The sequence below is a fragment of the Epinephelus lanceolatus genome, chromosome 17, assembly GCF_041903045.1.
Source record: "Epinephelus lanceolatus isolate andai-2023 chromosome 17, ASM4190304v1, whole genome shotgun sequence".
Lineage (NCBI taxonomy): Eukaryota > Metazoa > Chordata > Actinopteri > Perciformes > Serranidae > Epinephelus > Epinephelus lanceolatus.
In genome coordinates, this window is record NC_135750.1 from 2,542,762 (window position 1) to 2,559,323 (window position 16,562).

A 16,562-nucleotide genomic window follows, 5' to 3' on the forward strand; every position below is an offset into this window, starting at 1 on the left:
TTGCGATTGATTAGTGACTGTGAGGCTGGAGTTAATATAAAGACCTAGTGAAATCAGGAACAGGTGAACTGAGTTGCCTTGATGAAGTGGGCGGGACCAAAAGCTGAGGTGCATGAAACCAGAGTAAATGGAAAACTACTAACTGAGAGCTTGGTAAAAACAAAAGAGCAGGTGATCAGGAACTGTGACAAACGTGTTTATTAGAGCAACAGTTGTATAAAAAAAAACTGTGTTAATTTCACACCCCAAACACACAAAATATTTCCTCATCAATGAAACAAAAATCCTGAATCAACCTCCTTTTACCAGACTCAATCAGTATTTAGAATTTTCTTTGCCGAATTAAAGTGACTTAAATTTAAATTATTATTTCTTAAATAATGAATGCATTGTCTGTTTTCAATATCCACTTCTGTTTTCACAGGAAATGTACAGTTTGTATACAGTCTCTTTCAAAATAAAAGCACTACGTTGGTACAACACCGCAATTGAAGTTTTTTCCACGTGGTTGCGTTTAAGACAAAAGAACAGGGTTTGGCTTTATACTCTTGTGGGCCCATCCACCACCTCCAAAGCACAAAGCACTACACACATCGCATGTGGTTGGCTTTAGCTTTACAGTCTTACAGGAAACAAACACCAGCCTCCCGGGTGAAAGTCGGTGGTTGTTGGACCCACCCACTACCTCCTGACACCACCGGACACGGTTAAACAAAAACTGTAACTGGTCATGTATCATACCAGCGTGAAAGAACGTCATGATCACAGGACTGACACATAGAGATGGACAACCATTCACACCTACGGACAATTTAGAGTCACCAATTAACCTGCATGTCTTTGGACTGTGGGAGGAAACTGGAGCACCTGGAGGAAACCCACGCTGACACGGGGAGAACATGTCGGAGCACCTGGAGGAAACCCACGCTGACACGGGGAGAACATGTCGGAGCACCTGGAGGAAACCCACGCTGACACAGGGAGAACATGTCAGAGCACTTGGAGGAAACCCACGCTGACACGGGGAGAACATGTCGGAGCACCTGGAGGAAACCCACGCTGACACGGGGAGAACATGTCAGAGCACCTGGAGGAAACCCACGCTGACACAGGGAGAACATGTCAGAGCACCTGGAGGAAACCCACGCTGACACGGGGAGAACATGTCGGAGCACCTGGAGGAAACCCACGCTGACACAGGGAGAACATGTCGGAGCACCTGGAGGAAACCCACGCTGACACAGGGAGAACATGTCAGACCACTTGGAGGAAACCCACGCTGACACAGGGAGAACATGTCGGAGCACCTGGAGGAAACCCACGCTGACACGGGGAGAACATGTCGGAGCACCTGGAGGAAACCCACGCTGACACAGGGAGAACATGTCAGAGCACCTGGAGGAAACCCACGCTGACACAGGGAGAACATGTCAGAGCTCCTGGAGGAAACCCACGCTGACACGGGGAGAACATGTCAGAGCACCTGGAGGAAACCCACGCTGACACGGGGAGAACATGTCAGAGCACTTGGAGGAAACCCACGCTGACACGGGGAGAACATGTCGGAGCACCTGGAGGAAACCCACGCTGACACGGGGAGAACATGTCGGAGCACCTGGAGGAAACCCACGCTGACACGGGGAGAACATGTCAGAGCTCCTGGAGGAAACCCACGCTGACACAGGGAGAACATGTCAGAGCTCCTGGAGGAAACCCACGCTGACACAGGGAGAACATGTCGGAGCTCCTGGAGGAAACCCACGCTGACACAGGGAGAACATGTCAGAGCTCCTGGAGGAAACCCACGCTGACACAGGGAGAACATGTCAGAGCTCCTGGAGGAAACCCACGCTGACACAGGGAGAACATGTCGGAGCTCCTGGAGAAAACCCACGCTGACACAGGGAGAACATGTCAGAGCTCCTGGAGGAAACCCACGCTGACACAGGGAGAAAATGTCAGAGCTCCTGGAGGAAACCCACGCTGACACAGAGAGAACATGCCAACTCCACACAGGAGGGTTCCCCCACCCTGGGTTTGAAACAGGACCCATCTTGCTGTGAGGCGACAGTGCTAACCATGACACCAGGGGGTAAGAGGGGCGCTGAACGGGTCCAACAAACTGCAGACTTTCACCAGGTGTTTGCTTCCTGTATGGATGAGCCAAATCATTAAGTTTTTTTCTAAACCTAACCATGTGATTTAGTTGACGTTCTGCCGTCGGTTTCAGCGTCCCAGATCACCAACAACAGACGCAGGAGGATACCTAGTATTTCATATGTAGACGTGAAAAGGCCACTGACAAAGTGATGATAAGTGACGACTTTATAGAACATGTTGATCCAACACACTGTACCTTTAATTAATGTGGCGTTCTGCTGTTTGCAAAAGGAAATAAATGGTGTTTAACTTCTTTAAGGCGACCTGTACATGAGGTGCTGAGAATAGTTTCATCTGTGAGTAATCAGTGATTTTATTAAGAGAACAAGTAATAGATTACATTTCAGTGTTGACTGTCCTCCTGTAGAGCGTTGAGTTCGGCCACTCTCCTGCTCCACTCCTCTTCTGTCATTTCTTCTTCTTCTGCTCCGTCCTCAACATCCTCCTCCACCTGGTGCTCTCCTGAAATACACATAAAAAAAATTTAAAAAGGAAAATAAAGTCTGCTGATGAAAAAGGAAAATCTCTGATAGGGGGAAACCTAAGATCTGGAAAATCTAGGTGTGTGTGTGTGTGTGTGTGTGTGTTTGTCCTCACCATTGCAGGTCAGAGCGGTGCACACCCAGTTTCCACAGGCACACACACACTTGTTACACTCCATCCGAGTTTCAGCTCCGTCCTCGAACACCTCGTCCTCCAGAGCGCACTCTGCATACACACACACACCAGAGGGAAACATTCATTAAACAAATACTAATCTGCACACACACACACACACACACACACACACATTCAGAGGTTATATGAATCTCTGACATTTTACAAAATAACATCTGGTCCTGGAAACAAGAAAGAAATATCACTCTGTGTGTGTGTGTGTGTCATTACTTCTCTCATATGGATGGTAGGTGGGTGTCAGACAGTTGATGAACTCTGTTAAACTCAGCTTCCAGTCTGCGTTTTCATCCGACAGCTCGATCAAAGCATCGACACACAGAGACCTGAGACACAGACAGACAGACAGACAGACAGACAGACAGAGTGGGTGAAGACAAGTCAGATTTGCTTCACTGCATTAACCAGGGATCAGTGAGTGATCAAGATTAAATCTCTCTGTGAAATAAATCAAGTCACGATCATGAAGTAAATTTCTCTGCATTTATCTGATTCCCAATCAAGGTACGAGCTGCCTCACCTTGTTAATGTGGACTTTAAAACTATTTTGAAATGTAAAATAATTGAACTGTTATGGTGTGCAGTGAACAACCTGTCACTGAACATCACACAGACAAAGAAAGGAGCTCCTCACTGACAGACTCAGGAGGACGCTACAGGACCCTGACATGCTGCACCTCCAGACTGAGGAACAGTTTTTACCCCACAGCCAAACACAAACTGAGCTCTCTTCCACCCCTTTACCTACGTTGTTGTCTCGCCGTGTTTCCCCCCCACGGTTAAACACTTGCAGCAACCAGCTGTGTATCAGGCCGATGTGAAAGGACGGCTTTTTTCATCAGTGTCTGACGCTGGAAGTAACTGACCAAGCAGCAGATTTTGATGACTTCGGAGTGAGACCGGGTACGTTGAATGTACAGTATGAATGAATATCGTTTACAATTGTACAAAACTACCATGCAGAGTCCCAGATTTTGTGTGTGTGTGTGTGTGTGTGTGTGTGTGTGTGTGTACCTCAGCAGCATGTTGGTCTCCAGAGTATTAGAGTAGGTGATGTTGAGCGCCGTCTCGTTGTGCTTCAAGAAGCTCAGGAACTCTTTGGAGTCGAGCTCTGAATCCCCGTCATCGTACGTCTGTCACACACAGACACACAGTTAGACTTTAAATATCTTATTCTGCTGTTTTATAAACGTATTAACTGGGATCACCTCTAAAACACAGCGCTAATCAAATTTAATTTCTGTGAAACGTTGTGACCTTGAAGTACGTCTGCAGCAGCTGACTGGCTGAGGTCTCGTTGGACGTCAGACCGTTGGATTCGACTTCCTCCTGAATCCACTGGATCACTCTGTCTCTCAGCCAATCACGATCAGACAGGAAACACACGACTGCACAGGCAAATAAAATAAAATGGACATTACGTTAAAACAAATGACACTATATGAGTGAAGAAAGTGATGATTTAAATGTAATGATCTGCAGACTTACTGGGGCTCACGTCTGCCTGTGTTGGTTTCTCTGTAGATACAAACACACACCACTGTCACAACTCACATGCACAACTTCAACTGTCTGCAGGTGTGTGTGTGTGTGTGTGTGTGCGCTGACCCAGACAGTGTCCTCTGTGCTCCACATGTATCTTGGTGTGAGTGATGCAGGCGTCTCTGTGCAGCTCACAGTGATTTCTGTAGGACCTGCCGTTGCTGCCACACACCCAGTGCTCCGTCACATCACACTGCTGCAGAGACACAAACAAAGAGTCGGGGTCAACAGCAGCTTCATAAGGATGTCCTGCAGGGGGCGCCTCTGTGACTCACACAGGAATGAGTTCACATTTTACCACCCTCGGTTCCCTCGTCTCAGCGTCAGTGTGTTTCTGGTTAGATGTGTGAAATAAGGTCTGTGGTTACACAGGCTGAAGAGACTTTAACATGTTGTTCTGTGACATAAAACACAACAGTAAATACCCCACTGTGAATTTAGAAGCTTCTATGTGTCTTAAAAAAGGCGGTTGCTAACGAGCGGCTAAATGACACTACAGGACGTCATCACGCCGAACACAGCTTTACATTCTTGTCATGATGGTGACGTTGGGTCAGACGTCTGTAGTGTAGTTTGCTTATAGCGTAACGTTAGCTTTTTACGTCTGAAGATTGCATTTAAGCTTCAATCATCATGTTAATTTGTGAAGATTATCTCACTGAACAAAACCTGTAGGTATCATAAACGTTTGTTTCCTACAGAGCTTATTTTCGGCAATAAACTCAAATCCGATGTAAAAATTCTCTCTTCTTTTTGACGAGGGAACCAGTGCGATGTTAACTTCCACGTCATCCCTGGAACACTCTCCTTGAAGTGATGGTTCAATGTGAATGAATGAAGTGTGCTTGTATGAGGCTCTTATCCATAGACACTATATCACATACAGTAGATGTCAATCAGGACGTCCCCTGTTTAGAGAAGCAGGTTGGACGTTGACATGGAAGCTGAGCAATATACTGCTGTGAAGGGGTCAGCAACAAAACAGATTTTAGCCACCTAAAAAAGTAAAAAAATCATAATCAGTTTAGGTGTATGCTTTATTAAGAAAACTAAGCCGTTATATCACTGTCTTCAAAGCCAGACTCTACGGAGAAAAACAGTGATTTAAAGGGTAAAGCTGGTATTTTTCAGTCTGGACCCTGTTTTCCCACAAGTTTGTGTCTAAAGGTGCAGACACACCAAACAGACATCAAAGAACTAGCGGCGACGAAAGCCAACTGTTGCGTCGTCTACGTCGCCTCACGTCACCCTGTGTCAGTTGCATTTGAACACACTACACGGACTACATCCGACGGCCAAGTAGCACGTACGTTCTGCGCCTGCATGAGAGAGAGCGGAGTGAGACAGTGATACATCCTGTCAGCCGAGGGGTTTCCTATCTGTGCAGCCGAGCACCGCAGCACCTCCACGGACTATTACATCCAGACGGTCCCGGTGTTTCCTCCGCAGGCTCCACTTCACTCAGCTGCCCGATAAACCCACTGCTTCTTCCCACTTTAACCTGAATAACAAACCAGGGCTCGGTGCTCCGGTTGGATCCAAACGGAGAGCCGGGGCTAGCTCAGAGACTAGCGGAGGCTAACTGGCTGTGCTTCCCTCCGGTCATGCTGTGGCTAACGCTCCGCTAGCCGCTCCCAGCTAGCCCCGGTTTGTTATTCAGGTTAAAGTGGGAAGAAGCAGCGGGTCTGTGGGGCAGCTGAGTGAAGTGGAGCCTGAGGAGGAAGCACCGGTTAGCCCCGGTTTCACTACAGGCAGATTCACTCGCTACAGGGGCGAGGAAATAAAAGTGTAATCACTTGGGGCAGTTGCACATCTTCAATGTACGTCCACTAATTAGTGTTTGCTTTGTCACTGACAGGCTCAGATTGTTATCTTAAGTGTCTAACAACATTTTGGAAAGGATCCTTCCAGAGATAAACCTTTGTGTTAAAGAGTAAGATCGTTTTGTGTCACCCCAAACAGCCCTGAAACCACCATCACCAAACCCACCAGACCCCATTTAAATAAACAGTAATTTTAGTGTGTATAGAGGCAGCATGTCTTCACATCTAACTGGGTGAATGAAGGGTTAATTCCAACTGAACCAGTGTTGGTGATTGTTGGAACAGTGGAGAGAGAAACCAAGGTGATTTTTGTGAGTGTTATTTTTTTTGTCGACTTTGAATGAAGTGTGTTTTACAATGATAAAATTACTGCTTTTTTAAATGAAGTCTGGTGGTGATGGCGATTTCAAGGTTGTTTCTGCAGAACACAACTTTGCATTTACAGCGTACATGTGAGCAAATACGTACATGTTATGTTTTGTTTCAGACTCACCACTGTTCGTTACTATTTATGCATCACAAAGTTAATCAATGTTTTCTTGACTGTTTTGTTGTTGTTTGTCTTTGCAACAGAGGCTCATGCACTTTGATGCAATTTCAGTTGCACCCAACCCATTTTTAACCAGGTAAGTCCCGTTGAGATCAACAATCTCTTTTTCAAGGGACACGTGGCCAAGAGAGCTGCGTACAAAAAAATAAATAAAATCTAAGAATTCTAAGAAATAATCAGAGCAGTATCTGAAGTATTCAGTGATCTGAAAGCAGTGATTCAGGATTATTATCATTCACCCACAGAGTGAAGAGAAAAAGTGATTCAGCAGTTTTTACCTCCAGACAGCGACAGACTGGCTCTCCTCTGTCGGTCGACACACACTCTCGTCCTGCACCGCAGAAAGTCCTGGCACACACCGACTGATCCTGACACACACACACACACACATACACACATACACACACAGAGCTGTATCACATTTTCATCTGTTTTATATAGCAAACAATAAAAAGAGTTGAGAAGTGTGTTTCAGACTCCAGATGGTGACCTTTGACCTCCCACTGCACAAGACCCGCGCTGTTTTGAATGATAATGACCCTCCCTCTCAACACACACACACACACAATCACTGAGGCAGCTGGACAGCGCTACAGCTCATTTTGATTTTCATGGTGTCATCAGCAGAGTCTGAGGGCGACATGAGTAGTTTTAATAATTATTTTCAAGTGAAGTTAAGTTTTCACACACATTAAATCTAAGTCATCCATTAGGCTGAAAAACGACACACAGCCATAACTATTTTATTATTATTGTGGTCTCCTCTTTGACATAATTTGTCCTTCTCCAATAAACAACAGCAGTTCATTGGTGCCCAGTTTTATTCTTTGTAAGTTTTAACACAATTTAAAGAGGCGTTTGCGTAATGATTCAGTGATTTAACGCACATGTGACGCGAGCTCGTGTCATCTGGGACAGTGTGTCTCACACCCACTCCACGATGTGTTGGTCAAACACAGGAGCACATTCAGTACAAGACTCATTCCCCCATGATGCATCACAGAGCGCCACAGGAAGTTGTTGCTGCCTGCGGCCATCAACCTGCACAACTCCTCCTTCAGACTCTGATGCTGTGTTTACACCGTTCAGGCCTTTGCACACTGAGTCTGGTTATTCAGATGCGTTTTTTAACCCTGAATCTGAAAAAGATTGTTGTGCACAGAAACCTGTCGCACTGATTCAGATGTGTTTTATTGTTCTATGACAAAATGAAAATACACACTTCTTCCTCTGCCTCTCTCCTCTGCAGTTACTGATCTGTTGTCTCCACTTCCTCCCTGTCTTTCATTTGGCAGCTGCGTGAATCGGACCTGTTGAAAGCAGCTGTCGAGTTACAAAGTGATTCTGTGCCCCTCGCTCCTCTGTCTCGTCCCGCCTGTGTCCCCCGCCGCCACATTTCTTCACTGATTCTTGGTCAAACGTCTAAAGGCTCTGACGGACGTGAAACATTAAAAAGACGAAAGTTTCAGACTCACTGTGCAAACGTGACTGACACAATGTGAAGCCAGATTTTTTTTTTTTTTAAAGACGTGCGACAATTTCGGACGAAAACACACACTCAGCGTTCAGAGGCATTTACTCACACAACTGGAATGATAGAATATTTTGTGTCGACAAGTAACTCTTGTCATACGATGAGTGAACCCCCGCCAGTATGTCCTCGGCATCATACGTCCCCAAAGGATCTCAATGCTGATTAGCTATCGTTTGGATTTTTCAGCTCATGTAGATAAGCGTTTGACGCGATATCGCACCACTCACTTCATCCATGTCGTGTCCATCAAACCGCTCGGCAGGACTTTGTGTCTAATCGCATCTTTACACTGACTTCACATGTAATTCACTCTTATTATTTATCTTTATTCTATTGATGAATCAATGTTGTCGTCAACAGTGTAGCATGACACATATTTTCATATTTCTTAAACGTAACATATAAGTCTATACACTGTAATGTAGCACAAAGCACATGTTTTTACAGACTGAGCACATTATACCTGCAGTTATTCCTATTTTTTACATACTAGTATTCAATGTTGGAGCTTAATACACATTTCTATTTCTGTTTTTTTTTTTGACTTTATATACACACATGCTTCTTGTTTTCATACGCTTGTTTTCACTGTCGTATATTTCTCTATTCCTGACATCAGAGCGACTGTAACAAATCACAGTTTCAATAAAGTATTTCTGATCCTGGTGTAGGGTTTACTGCACAGCTGGAGGATCAGTGTGCAGAAGTGTTCGCTGCATGTACTTAATAACAACACACACTGCGACACACTTCAAGATCAGAAACACAGATTCTCCTGAAACAGATGTTAACATCCAAATTCCACACATTCCTCTGTACTTATAGGTCAGTAAACACAGCACACACACACACACACACACACACACACGTTTGTACTTGTGAGAACCCTCCGTAACACGATGCGTTCCCTGCCTCAACTTTAATCATCATAACTACATGTCTGACCCTGAACCTGACGTTAACCTGATTCTGACACAGTCGGCAGCTTTTCAAAAAATATTCACATTTTTTAAAAACGTCTTTGCCCCTAAAACTCAAATTGTTCCACACAAAGATGTTCAACAGCACGCACACACACACACACACACACACACACACACACAATAGATACATCTGTCGCCTCCAGCTGACATCTGCTGCACCACAAACCTGCTGTTAGCAGACAGCTGACGGAGCAAAGTGCACACCAACACACACACACACACACACACACACACTGCAGTGGTGTGTTCATGTCCGACCCTGTAAAAAGATTCCTCCTCCTCGTTTTGAAGCTGTCTCTCTCCTCGTCCTCCTCCACTCTCACTTTCCATAAATCTTGTCCTCCTCATTATTCTCTCTGTCTTCTTCCTTCATCACACTCTTTTCTTTGTTTTTTATTCTCTCTCTTAACTTTGTCAAGTTTCTTTCCTGAGCTGGTCGCTCACTGTAAACCTAAACATGCCATTGATCCTTCACCTCCAACATATATGATATTAACATGTATGAAAAATGGCTCATGTGTTTTCTCTCAACTATTTAATTTTATATTTTGTGTCTTATTTTGCTGCTGCACCGACACAATTTGACCCCAGGATTATAAAGATGTATTTTCTCTTAATGTGAAGTCATTAACTGCAGAGTTTACTGGAACAAGTTGAGATTTGTTTTGTTTTAGTCCTGTTGTTTTTCAGAAATGTTAGTTTGAGTTTTATTGACGATAGATTTTTTCTTTTTCATGTGTAAGACAAAAAGTCATCGACTTTTGTGCACAACAAACAGAGCTGAGGAGTATTGACATGAATATTCACAGTTAGAGACTGTTCTTTATTTATTAGAGGAGGGAGGTGGCCGAGGTTTCTTTAAATTTTGACCCTCCCTGAAGCTACAAATATTTTTCTTTGAGCCTCCCTGAGTGACTGGTGCAAAAAGCATGACCTTCCCTCCACCATAAATTACTTATTAGATTCTTAAAATGTACCTTTTGATGTTTGGAAGTCAAAAGTTAAAAGTTCCTGAATCCTGAAGTAAAAAAAGCTTCGGTTCTTCTCTCTTGTCGTGCACATGGGAGACACAGAATGCTTTCAATGAAATATCACTATTTTAGGCTAAGATTTGTTTTGTCTGACGGAAGTGTTCTTAAGTCTCTACCCTGTGCTGAAACAATTATTCAACATGCCTCGTGCTTTTTGCACCACCCCTCTCCCTCATTAATAACAAACAGTCCCTGTATGGTTTAGTAACAAGACTCAAGCTTAAAACACACCAGCACTGCAGCGGCATATCATTTGACATACGCCAAGTGCTGCCTCCAGCACACACTGGATGTGTCACGCTGCAGCCCGTCAACAGACACCCACGCAAAGTTGTTACTACTTTTACTGACAGATCTGAACTTCCTCCTCCTCTGCGTTAGCTTAAAATCATGTGTGGACAGCCACTAGTTAAAGTTGATGTCTCACCTGAAGAGCCGATCTCCAGAGCTGTGACTCAGCAGGAAGTATCTTTTTGTCCATTGTCTTTATAATGACGGGATTGTGGGTCGTTTAGCTCGAGATATTTGTTGAGTCGAGCTGCCAGAGGAGCAGAAAAAGAGCTGCTACAGGAGCTGGTGTGTAGCTACAAGCAGAGAGTGAGTGGAGGGGAAACGCATTTTATTTTGGGGATGCTGAAGCTGGAAATAGGACAGTGGCGTGAAGTGCCCCGAAGCAGCGTATCCAGGAGCACCAATGCACGTCTTGCTGCCGCTGGTGTGGGCTTGTACATTAAAGATAATGGGGGCGTATTTTTTGTTACATGGCTTTCCTTGACAGTGTGTTTCAAGCTAGCATGTTCTAAGTGACAATGCTAACATGCTAACATGCTAACATCAGGCCCCCTGGGAGCGCACCCGGCTTCAATGAAGCGGCCGCCGCAGTATGTTTCACCCAGAGGTATGAAAATTCATAGGCATATGTAACATCCTAAGACTTATAAAAAAGCCTCTTGGAGCCATGCCCTAAACCCAACAGGAAGTCAGCCATTTTGAATTTACTTTATGTTGTTTGGACCATTTTCTTCCATGTCCAGGTGTTGTATTTTAACGAACTCCTCCTACAGATTTTACCGGATCAACTTCAAACTCAGGATGCAGCATCTACAGATGTCTGTTATGCTAAATCGCAAAGCTTTTTAGTTTTCATCAAATGGCGTGGCCGTGGTGGCGCCACAAAGACATGAAGGCTGGGAGGTGAGCTTACCTTCCTGCTACTGCCAACGTCCGCTGGCACTGAAACAATAAAGACGCCACTGTGACCGGACAGGTTGTCTTTCAAATATCCAATTTAAATGCTGCAGCGACCACAGCTGGACTGACTGCAGTGTTTTAGACCGGACTGGAGTGTGAGGTCACAAAAAATGGACTGTGTGTTAACATCTGCAGAGAGGTCTGCACAGATGACGACTTTAAAACAGACGCTCACTAATGCAGAAACTATGAACTGGCCATAAGTTTGTGGATGTTTCTTCATAAAATAGCAAAAATATTGGACAAATTGTGACCTGATGATGGCGCTAAATTAAAAAGTCAGAGGATCAGCAAAGGTTTTACGTTTGTCCTGAGGGGGACAACTGAGCCTTATTTCATGGCAGTCCATCCAATAGCTGTTAAGATATTTTTAGTGTGGACCAAAGTGACGGACGCTGCATCCTTTGCAGCATGTTTTTATATTTCAAAAGTAAAGAAGATCTGTCTGAGCTTCACAATTTGTATTTTAGCTTTACTGCAGCTGCTCCTCTCGTCTTGTGTTTGTGAACGATGAAACGTTAAATACAAAGTAAAGTTCACTGTATCAGCACTAAAGTTTCCTCTCTGATTTTACGTTTGGACTCAGAGGTGATGAACCAGCTGCAGAGGAAACAAACCATCACACAGCAGAGTGTGTTTAAACCTAAATTACAGCTGCTGACAGCTCTGATCACACACATACCTGAGGAGCTGCTCACCTGACCTGTGTGTGTGTGTGTGTGTGTGTGTGTGTGTGTGTGTGTGCAGCTTCTTTGTTCCTTCTGTTTTTTTAAGGGCAAAGTTTCATTGTGTAACCCCTCGACCCACACACACACACACACACACACACACACACACACACACACACACACACACACACACAGAGCCTCCTTCCTCAGAGGTCAGAGGTCGACATCAGTCTCTCCTGAGTGAGTACCTGTGATGGATTTACACTGGTCTTTGGGGAAAGTGGAAAATTGGAAATGTCACCGCTGGAAAAATGAGTTGACCCGAACCTGTGAGTCACGAGTTCACCTGAGAGCACTTTGGTGTCTTCAGCCATCGTCTCTGTTTTTATCTCTGCGTTTAACCTTCAGCCCATATTTACAGCCTCCTGCTGTCTGCAGCTGAGCTGATGTCATATAACCTGATATTATCAAAGTGACTGTTTCAACACTTATATTAATGCTCATGTTTGTTACTGTGAATATTAACACACGTGTTTTTACAGTGTTTTAAGAAAAAAGAACTTACTGAGTTTACCTTGGCCAGAGGAGACGAGGAGACAGGAGGGGAGGAGAGGAGCAATGGCAGCAGCAGAACAGAGATGGTCAACATCTGGAGAGGAGAGGAGAGGAGAGGAGACAAAAGGAAAGGAAAGGAAAGGAAAGGAAAGGAAAGGAAAAGAAAGAGGAGAGCAAAGCAAAGGGGAGAGGTAAGGAGACAAGAGGAGACAAAGGGAAAGAAAGGAAAGGAAAGAGGAGAGCAAAGCAAAGGGGAGAGGTAAGGAGACAAGAGGAGACAAAGGGAAAGAAAGGAAAAGAAAGAGGAGAGCAAAGCAAAGGGGAGAGGTAAGGAGACAAGAGGAGACAAAGGGAAAGAAAGGAAAGGAAAGAGGTAAGCAAAGCAAAGGGGAGAGGTAAGGAGACAAGAGGAGACAAGAGGAGACAAAAGGAAAGGAAAGGAAAGGAAAGGAAAGAGGAGAGCAAAGCAAAGGGGAGAGGTAAGGAGACAAGAGGAGACAAAGGGAAAGAAAGGAAAGGAAAGGAAAGGAAAGGAAAGGAAAGAGGAGAGCAAAGGGGAGAGGTAAGGAGACAAGAGGACACAAAAGGAAAGGAAAGGAAAGGAAAGAAAGGGAAGGAAAGGAAAGGAAAGGAAAGGAAAGGAAAGGAAAGGAAAGGGGAGAGCAAAGGGGAGAGGTAAGGAGACAAGAGGAGATGAAAGGAAAGAAAAAGGAAAGGAAGGAAAGGAAAGGAAAGAGCAAAGGGGAGAGGTAAGGAGACAAGAGGAGGCAAAAGGAAAGGAAAGGAAAGGAAAGGAAAGGAAAAGAAAGGAAAGGAAAGGAAAGGAACGGAAAGGAAAGAGGAGGGGAGAGCAAAGGGGAGAGGTAAGGAGACAAGAGGAGACAAAAGGAAAGAAAATGAAAGGAAAGGAAAGGAAAGGAAAGGAAAAGAAAGGAAAGGAAAGGAAAGGAACGGAAAGGAAAGAGCAAAGGGGAGAGGAGAGATGAGGAAAGGAAAGGAAAGGAAAGGAAAGGAAAGAGGAGGGGAGAGCAAAGGGGAGAGGTAAGGAGACAAGAGGAGACAAAAGGAAAGAAAATGAAAGGAAAGGAAAGGAAAGAGGAAAGCAAAGCGAAGGAAAGAGGTGAGGAGACAAGAGGAGGAGAGGAGAAAAGAGGACACGGAGGTACAAGGTGAGGAGAATATTAGACTTAGTTAAGTGATCCTTAAATTTAAGGAAAATATTTATTATTTTTTAACAACAGTAAAATTTTTTGTTTTATCATGTTACTGAAGTTGTGCTTCCACCACTACTACAACAACAACAACAACAACAACAACAACAACAACAATAATAATAATAATAAAGCAGCCGTACCGTGTCAGTCGCTCTGAACCAGTCAGCATTAAACAGCCAGTCAGACTCAGTCACTCCACAGTTTCTGATCACTGATCAAAACTAATCAATAAACCATTGAGTCAATCAATCAGGAGGTAAATTCATATTCAGATATCCAGATTATCAGAACGGATCCATGAGGAGTTTATATCCAGCCGACGATCAGTGAACACAACTGCTCCTCTCTGCAGGGAAACAAAGTCTGACTTACAAAGAGGAGGAGGAGGAGGAGGAGGAGGGATGCAGGGGGAGAAAGGAGACCAGCTGTCCAGAGTCACACACGCCCCTCTCTCTGAAACACACACACACAGACACACACACACACACACACACTAACACACACATGAGCTGCCTCCTTGAAGAATGATAAGTTAAAGACACGCGACCCTCTGACATGTTGAGACACAGAGAAGAAGAAGAGGAGGAGGAGGAGGAAGAGGAGGAAGAGGAGGAGGTGAGGAGGTTATTAATCCTCTGACTGACACGACAAACAAATCATTTCACCTCCTGTTTAAAACCTCCTCATGTTTCCACGTGTGTCAAACTGTTCAGACCTTAATGATGTCACACAGAAAATACTGCCTCATGAAAATAATTAATAAATAATTAATAAATAATAAATGGAGTATTGCACTAAGAAGTAATGGATTACATTGTTTTATAAATAGTGGTTTGCACTTGAAGAGCAAAATTATTTCATAAGTTTTGATTTATCATCCTTAACTTTTGATTAAGCAACAGTTTGAACCCAGGACTTTTTCTTGTGATGCAGGAGAAAGAGACCCAGAGTTGCATCTCTGCTCTTTGCAGATGATGTGGTTCTGTTGCCTTCATCACATCGTGACCTCCAGCATGACCTGGGGCAGTTTGAGCGTGAAGCGGTCAGGATGAGAGTCAGCACCTCCCAGTCTGAGGTCATGGTTCTCTGCTGGAGAACCGTGGATTGTTCCCTCTGGGTTGGGAGAGAGTTACTGCCTCAAGAGACGGAGTTCAAGTATCTCAGGGTCTTGTTCACAGTGAGGGTAGAATGGAGCGTGAGATGCGTCTCCTGCCACGATCTACGGAGCCATCAGATCAAGATGCCGGTGTAATGGTGAACCTTGTGTTTAATACTCATATTGGGAGCTTCACTACAGCACTAGCAATTAGCTAACTAGTTAGCTAGTGGAGTCATAACACTCACCGAAACCTTGTAACGCTGCTACGTTTGTAACGTTACGTTATGTTATGTTTGTAACGCTGCTCTCGTCTACTGGCGTGGACAACGCCGACCATCTCCCCACTGGCGTAGCTGAAACTTTACACATGTCCAGACTTGTAGTGGTTTTCGCCACGCTTAAGGCTTTTGTCCTCTCCTTGGAAGAAGGCGGTGAAGTGTACCAGAGACACAGCCATGTTCCGAGTGCGACTGGTGACATATGTCATACGTGTCTAGAGCAGCGAAGAGCTGTAGTCCACAAAGCGCTCTCACACAAAACCTAACAGTATCAAACTTCTTCTTCTTAAATTGTAGCCTTCTTTGCACGAAAAAAATATGTTAAAAATTCACAAACAACATATGTGAAATTCATGGCACAATTCAAACGGGAAGACAGAGTAGTTGTGCGCACATCCAATCCTTCTTTAGGTCAGGTGCTGGATAATAGGGGTCCATGCAGAAAGAAGAAGAAAATCCGCACACTGAATTAGGTTTTAATGACTAAAAAACGCAACGTTTCGACCCAAATGGTCTCCCTCAGGCAACTTCAAAAGGCCTTTTGAAGTTGCCTGAGGGAGACCATTTGACCTAATTCAGTGTGCAGATTTTCTTCTTCTTTCTACAATTCAAACGGGACCAGAAAATAATTTTCATCTAGCCATTGAAATACATTATGAGAAATCAGTACTGGAAACGGAAACACGCAACTTACGAGCTCTATTCATTTTCTGTATAGTTACTACAGTAGGGTTAACTGAATGGGGGTACATTGTCCATGCTTATAATAACGTTAATCGACTCCAAACTGCTCAAAAGCACATAGCTGGATTCTGTAAGGAGAAGTGAATCCAGATGTGTCAACCTCTCTCAGGCCCGGACTGGCCCACGGGAGAACCGGGGAGTTCCCCGGTGGCCTGGCCAGGCTGTGCAGCGCAGGCTGTGCAGCGCAGGCTGTGCAGCGCAGGCTGTGCAGCGCAGGCTGTGCAGCGCAGGCGGCCGTGCCGGCTGGCAGAGAGGCCCGTCCGCTGTCAGAAATGATAGGTGCTTGTCAGCATTTGTCACAACGATTGGTCAAAAAGGTTTTGTTTTTTTTGTGGATTCAAGACGTGATTAGTTTGTTTCGCTTTCCGCCCGCGCCCGCCCCCAAATCAGCGCGCCTGTAAACTGAAAGCAGCTTGGTTGTGGAGAGTCAGGTGGAGCAGAGAGCAGAGGGTGTG

The 16,562-nt window shown here is 44.7% G+C and overlaps 1 protein-coding gene across 3 annotated transcripts; it reads right to left on the reverse strand.

Moving 5' to 3' along the window:
* Window positions 1-183: 183 nt before the first annotated feature.
* On the reverse strand, window positions 184-14,357 carry LOC117248205 (follistatin-related protein 1-like). Of its 3 annotated transcripts, XM_033613024.2 has the most exons (11): window positions 14,127-14,357; window positions 12,783-12,866; window positions 7,029-7,118; window positions 4,444-4,573; window positions 4,324-4,353; window positions 4,093-4,223; window positions 3,850-3,968; window positions 3,049-3,161; window positions 2,758-2,868; window positions 2,501-2,622; window positions 184-2,150 (listed from the first exon to the last, which is right to left on the reverse strand). In XM_033613024.2, exons 2-10 carry the CDS (start codon window positions 12,864-12,866, stop codon window positions 2,504-2,506), a joined length of 927 nt encoding a protein of 308 aa, XP_033468915.1. In that variant the 5' UTR covers window positions 14,127-14,357; the 3' UTR covers window positions 184-2,150; window positions 2,501-2,503. The 3 variants fall into 3 exon arrangements, with proteins under 3 accessions (XP_033468915.1, XP_033468916.1, XP_033468914.1); XM_033613025.2 differs by having other exon boundaries at window positions 184-2,622; window positions 12,792-12,866; XM_033613023.2 differs by having other exon boundaries at window positions 184-2,622.
* Window positions 14,358-16,562: the final 2,205 nt, after the last annotated feature.

What these genes read in the sequence shown, in the direction of transcription:
- LOC117248205 (XM_033613024.2), bottom strand. Translation starts at nt 12,866, where the DNA reads ATGTTGACCATCTCTGTTCTGCTGCTGCCATTGCTCCTCTCCTCCCCT. An exon ending in CTCTGGCCAAGGTAAACTCA is followed by an intron (nt 7,119 to 12,782) that starts GTAAGTTCTTTT and finishes TGTGTGTGTCAG; the next exon opens with GATCAGTCGGTGTGTGCCAG. An exon ending in CACCGCTCTGACCTGCAATG is followed by an intron (nt 2,623 to 2,757) that starts GTGAGGACAAAC and finishes TGTGTATTTCAG; the next exon opens with GAGAGCACCAGGTGGAGGAG.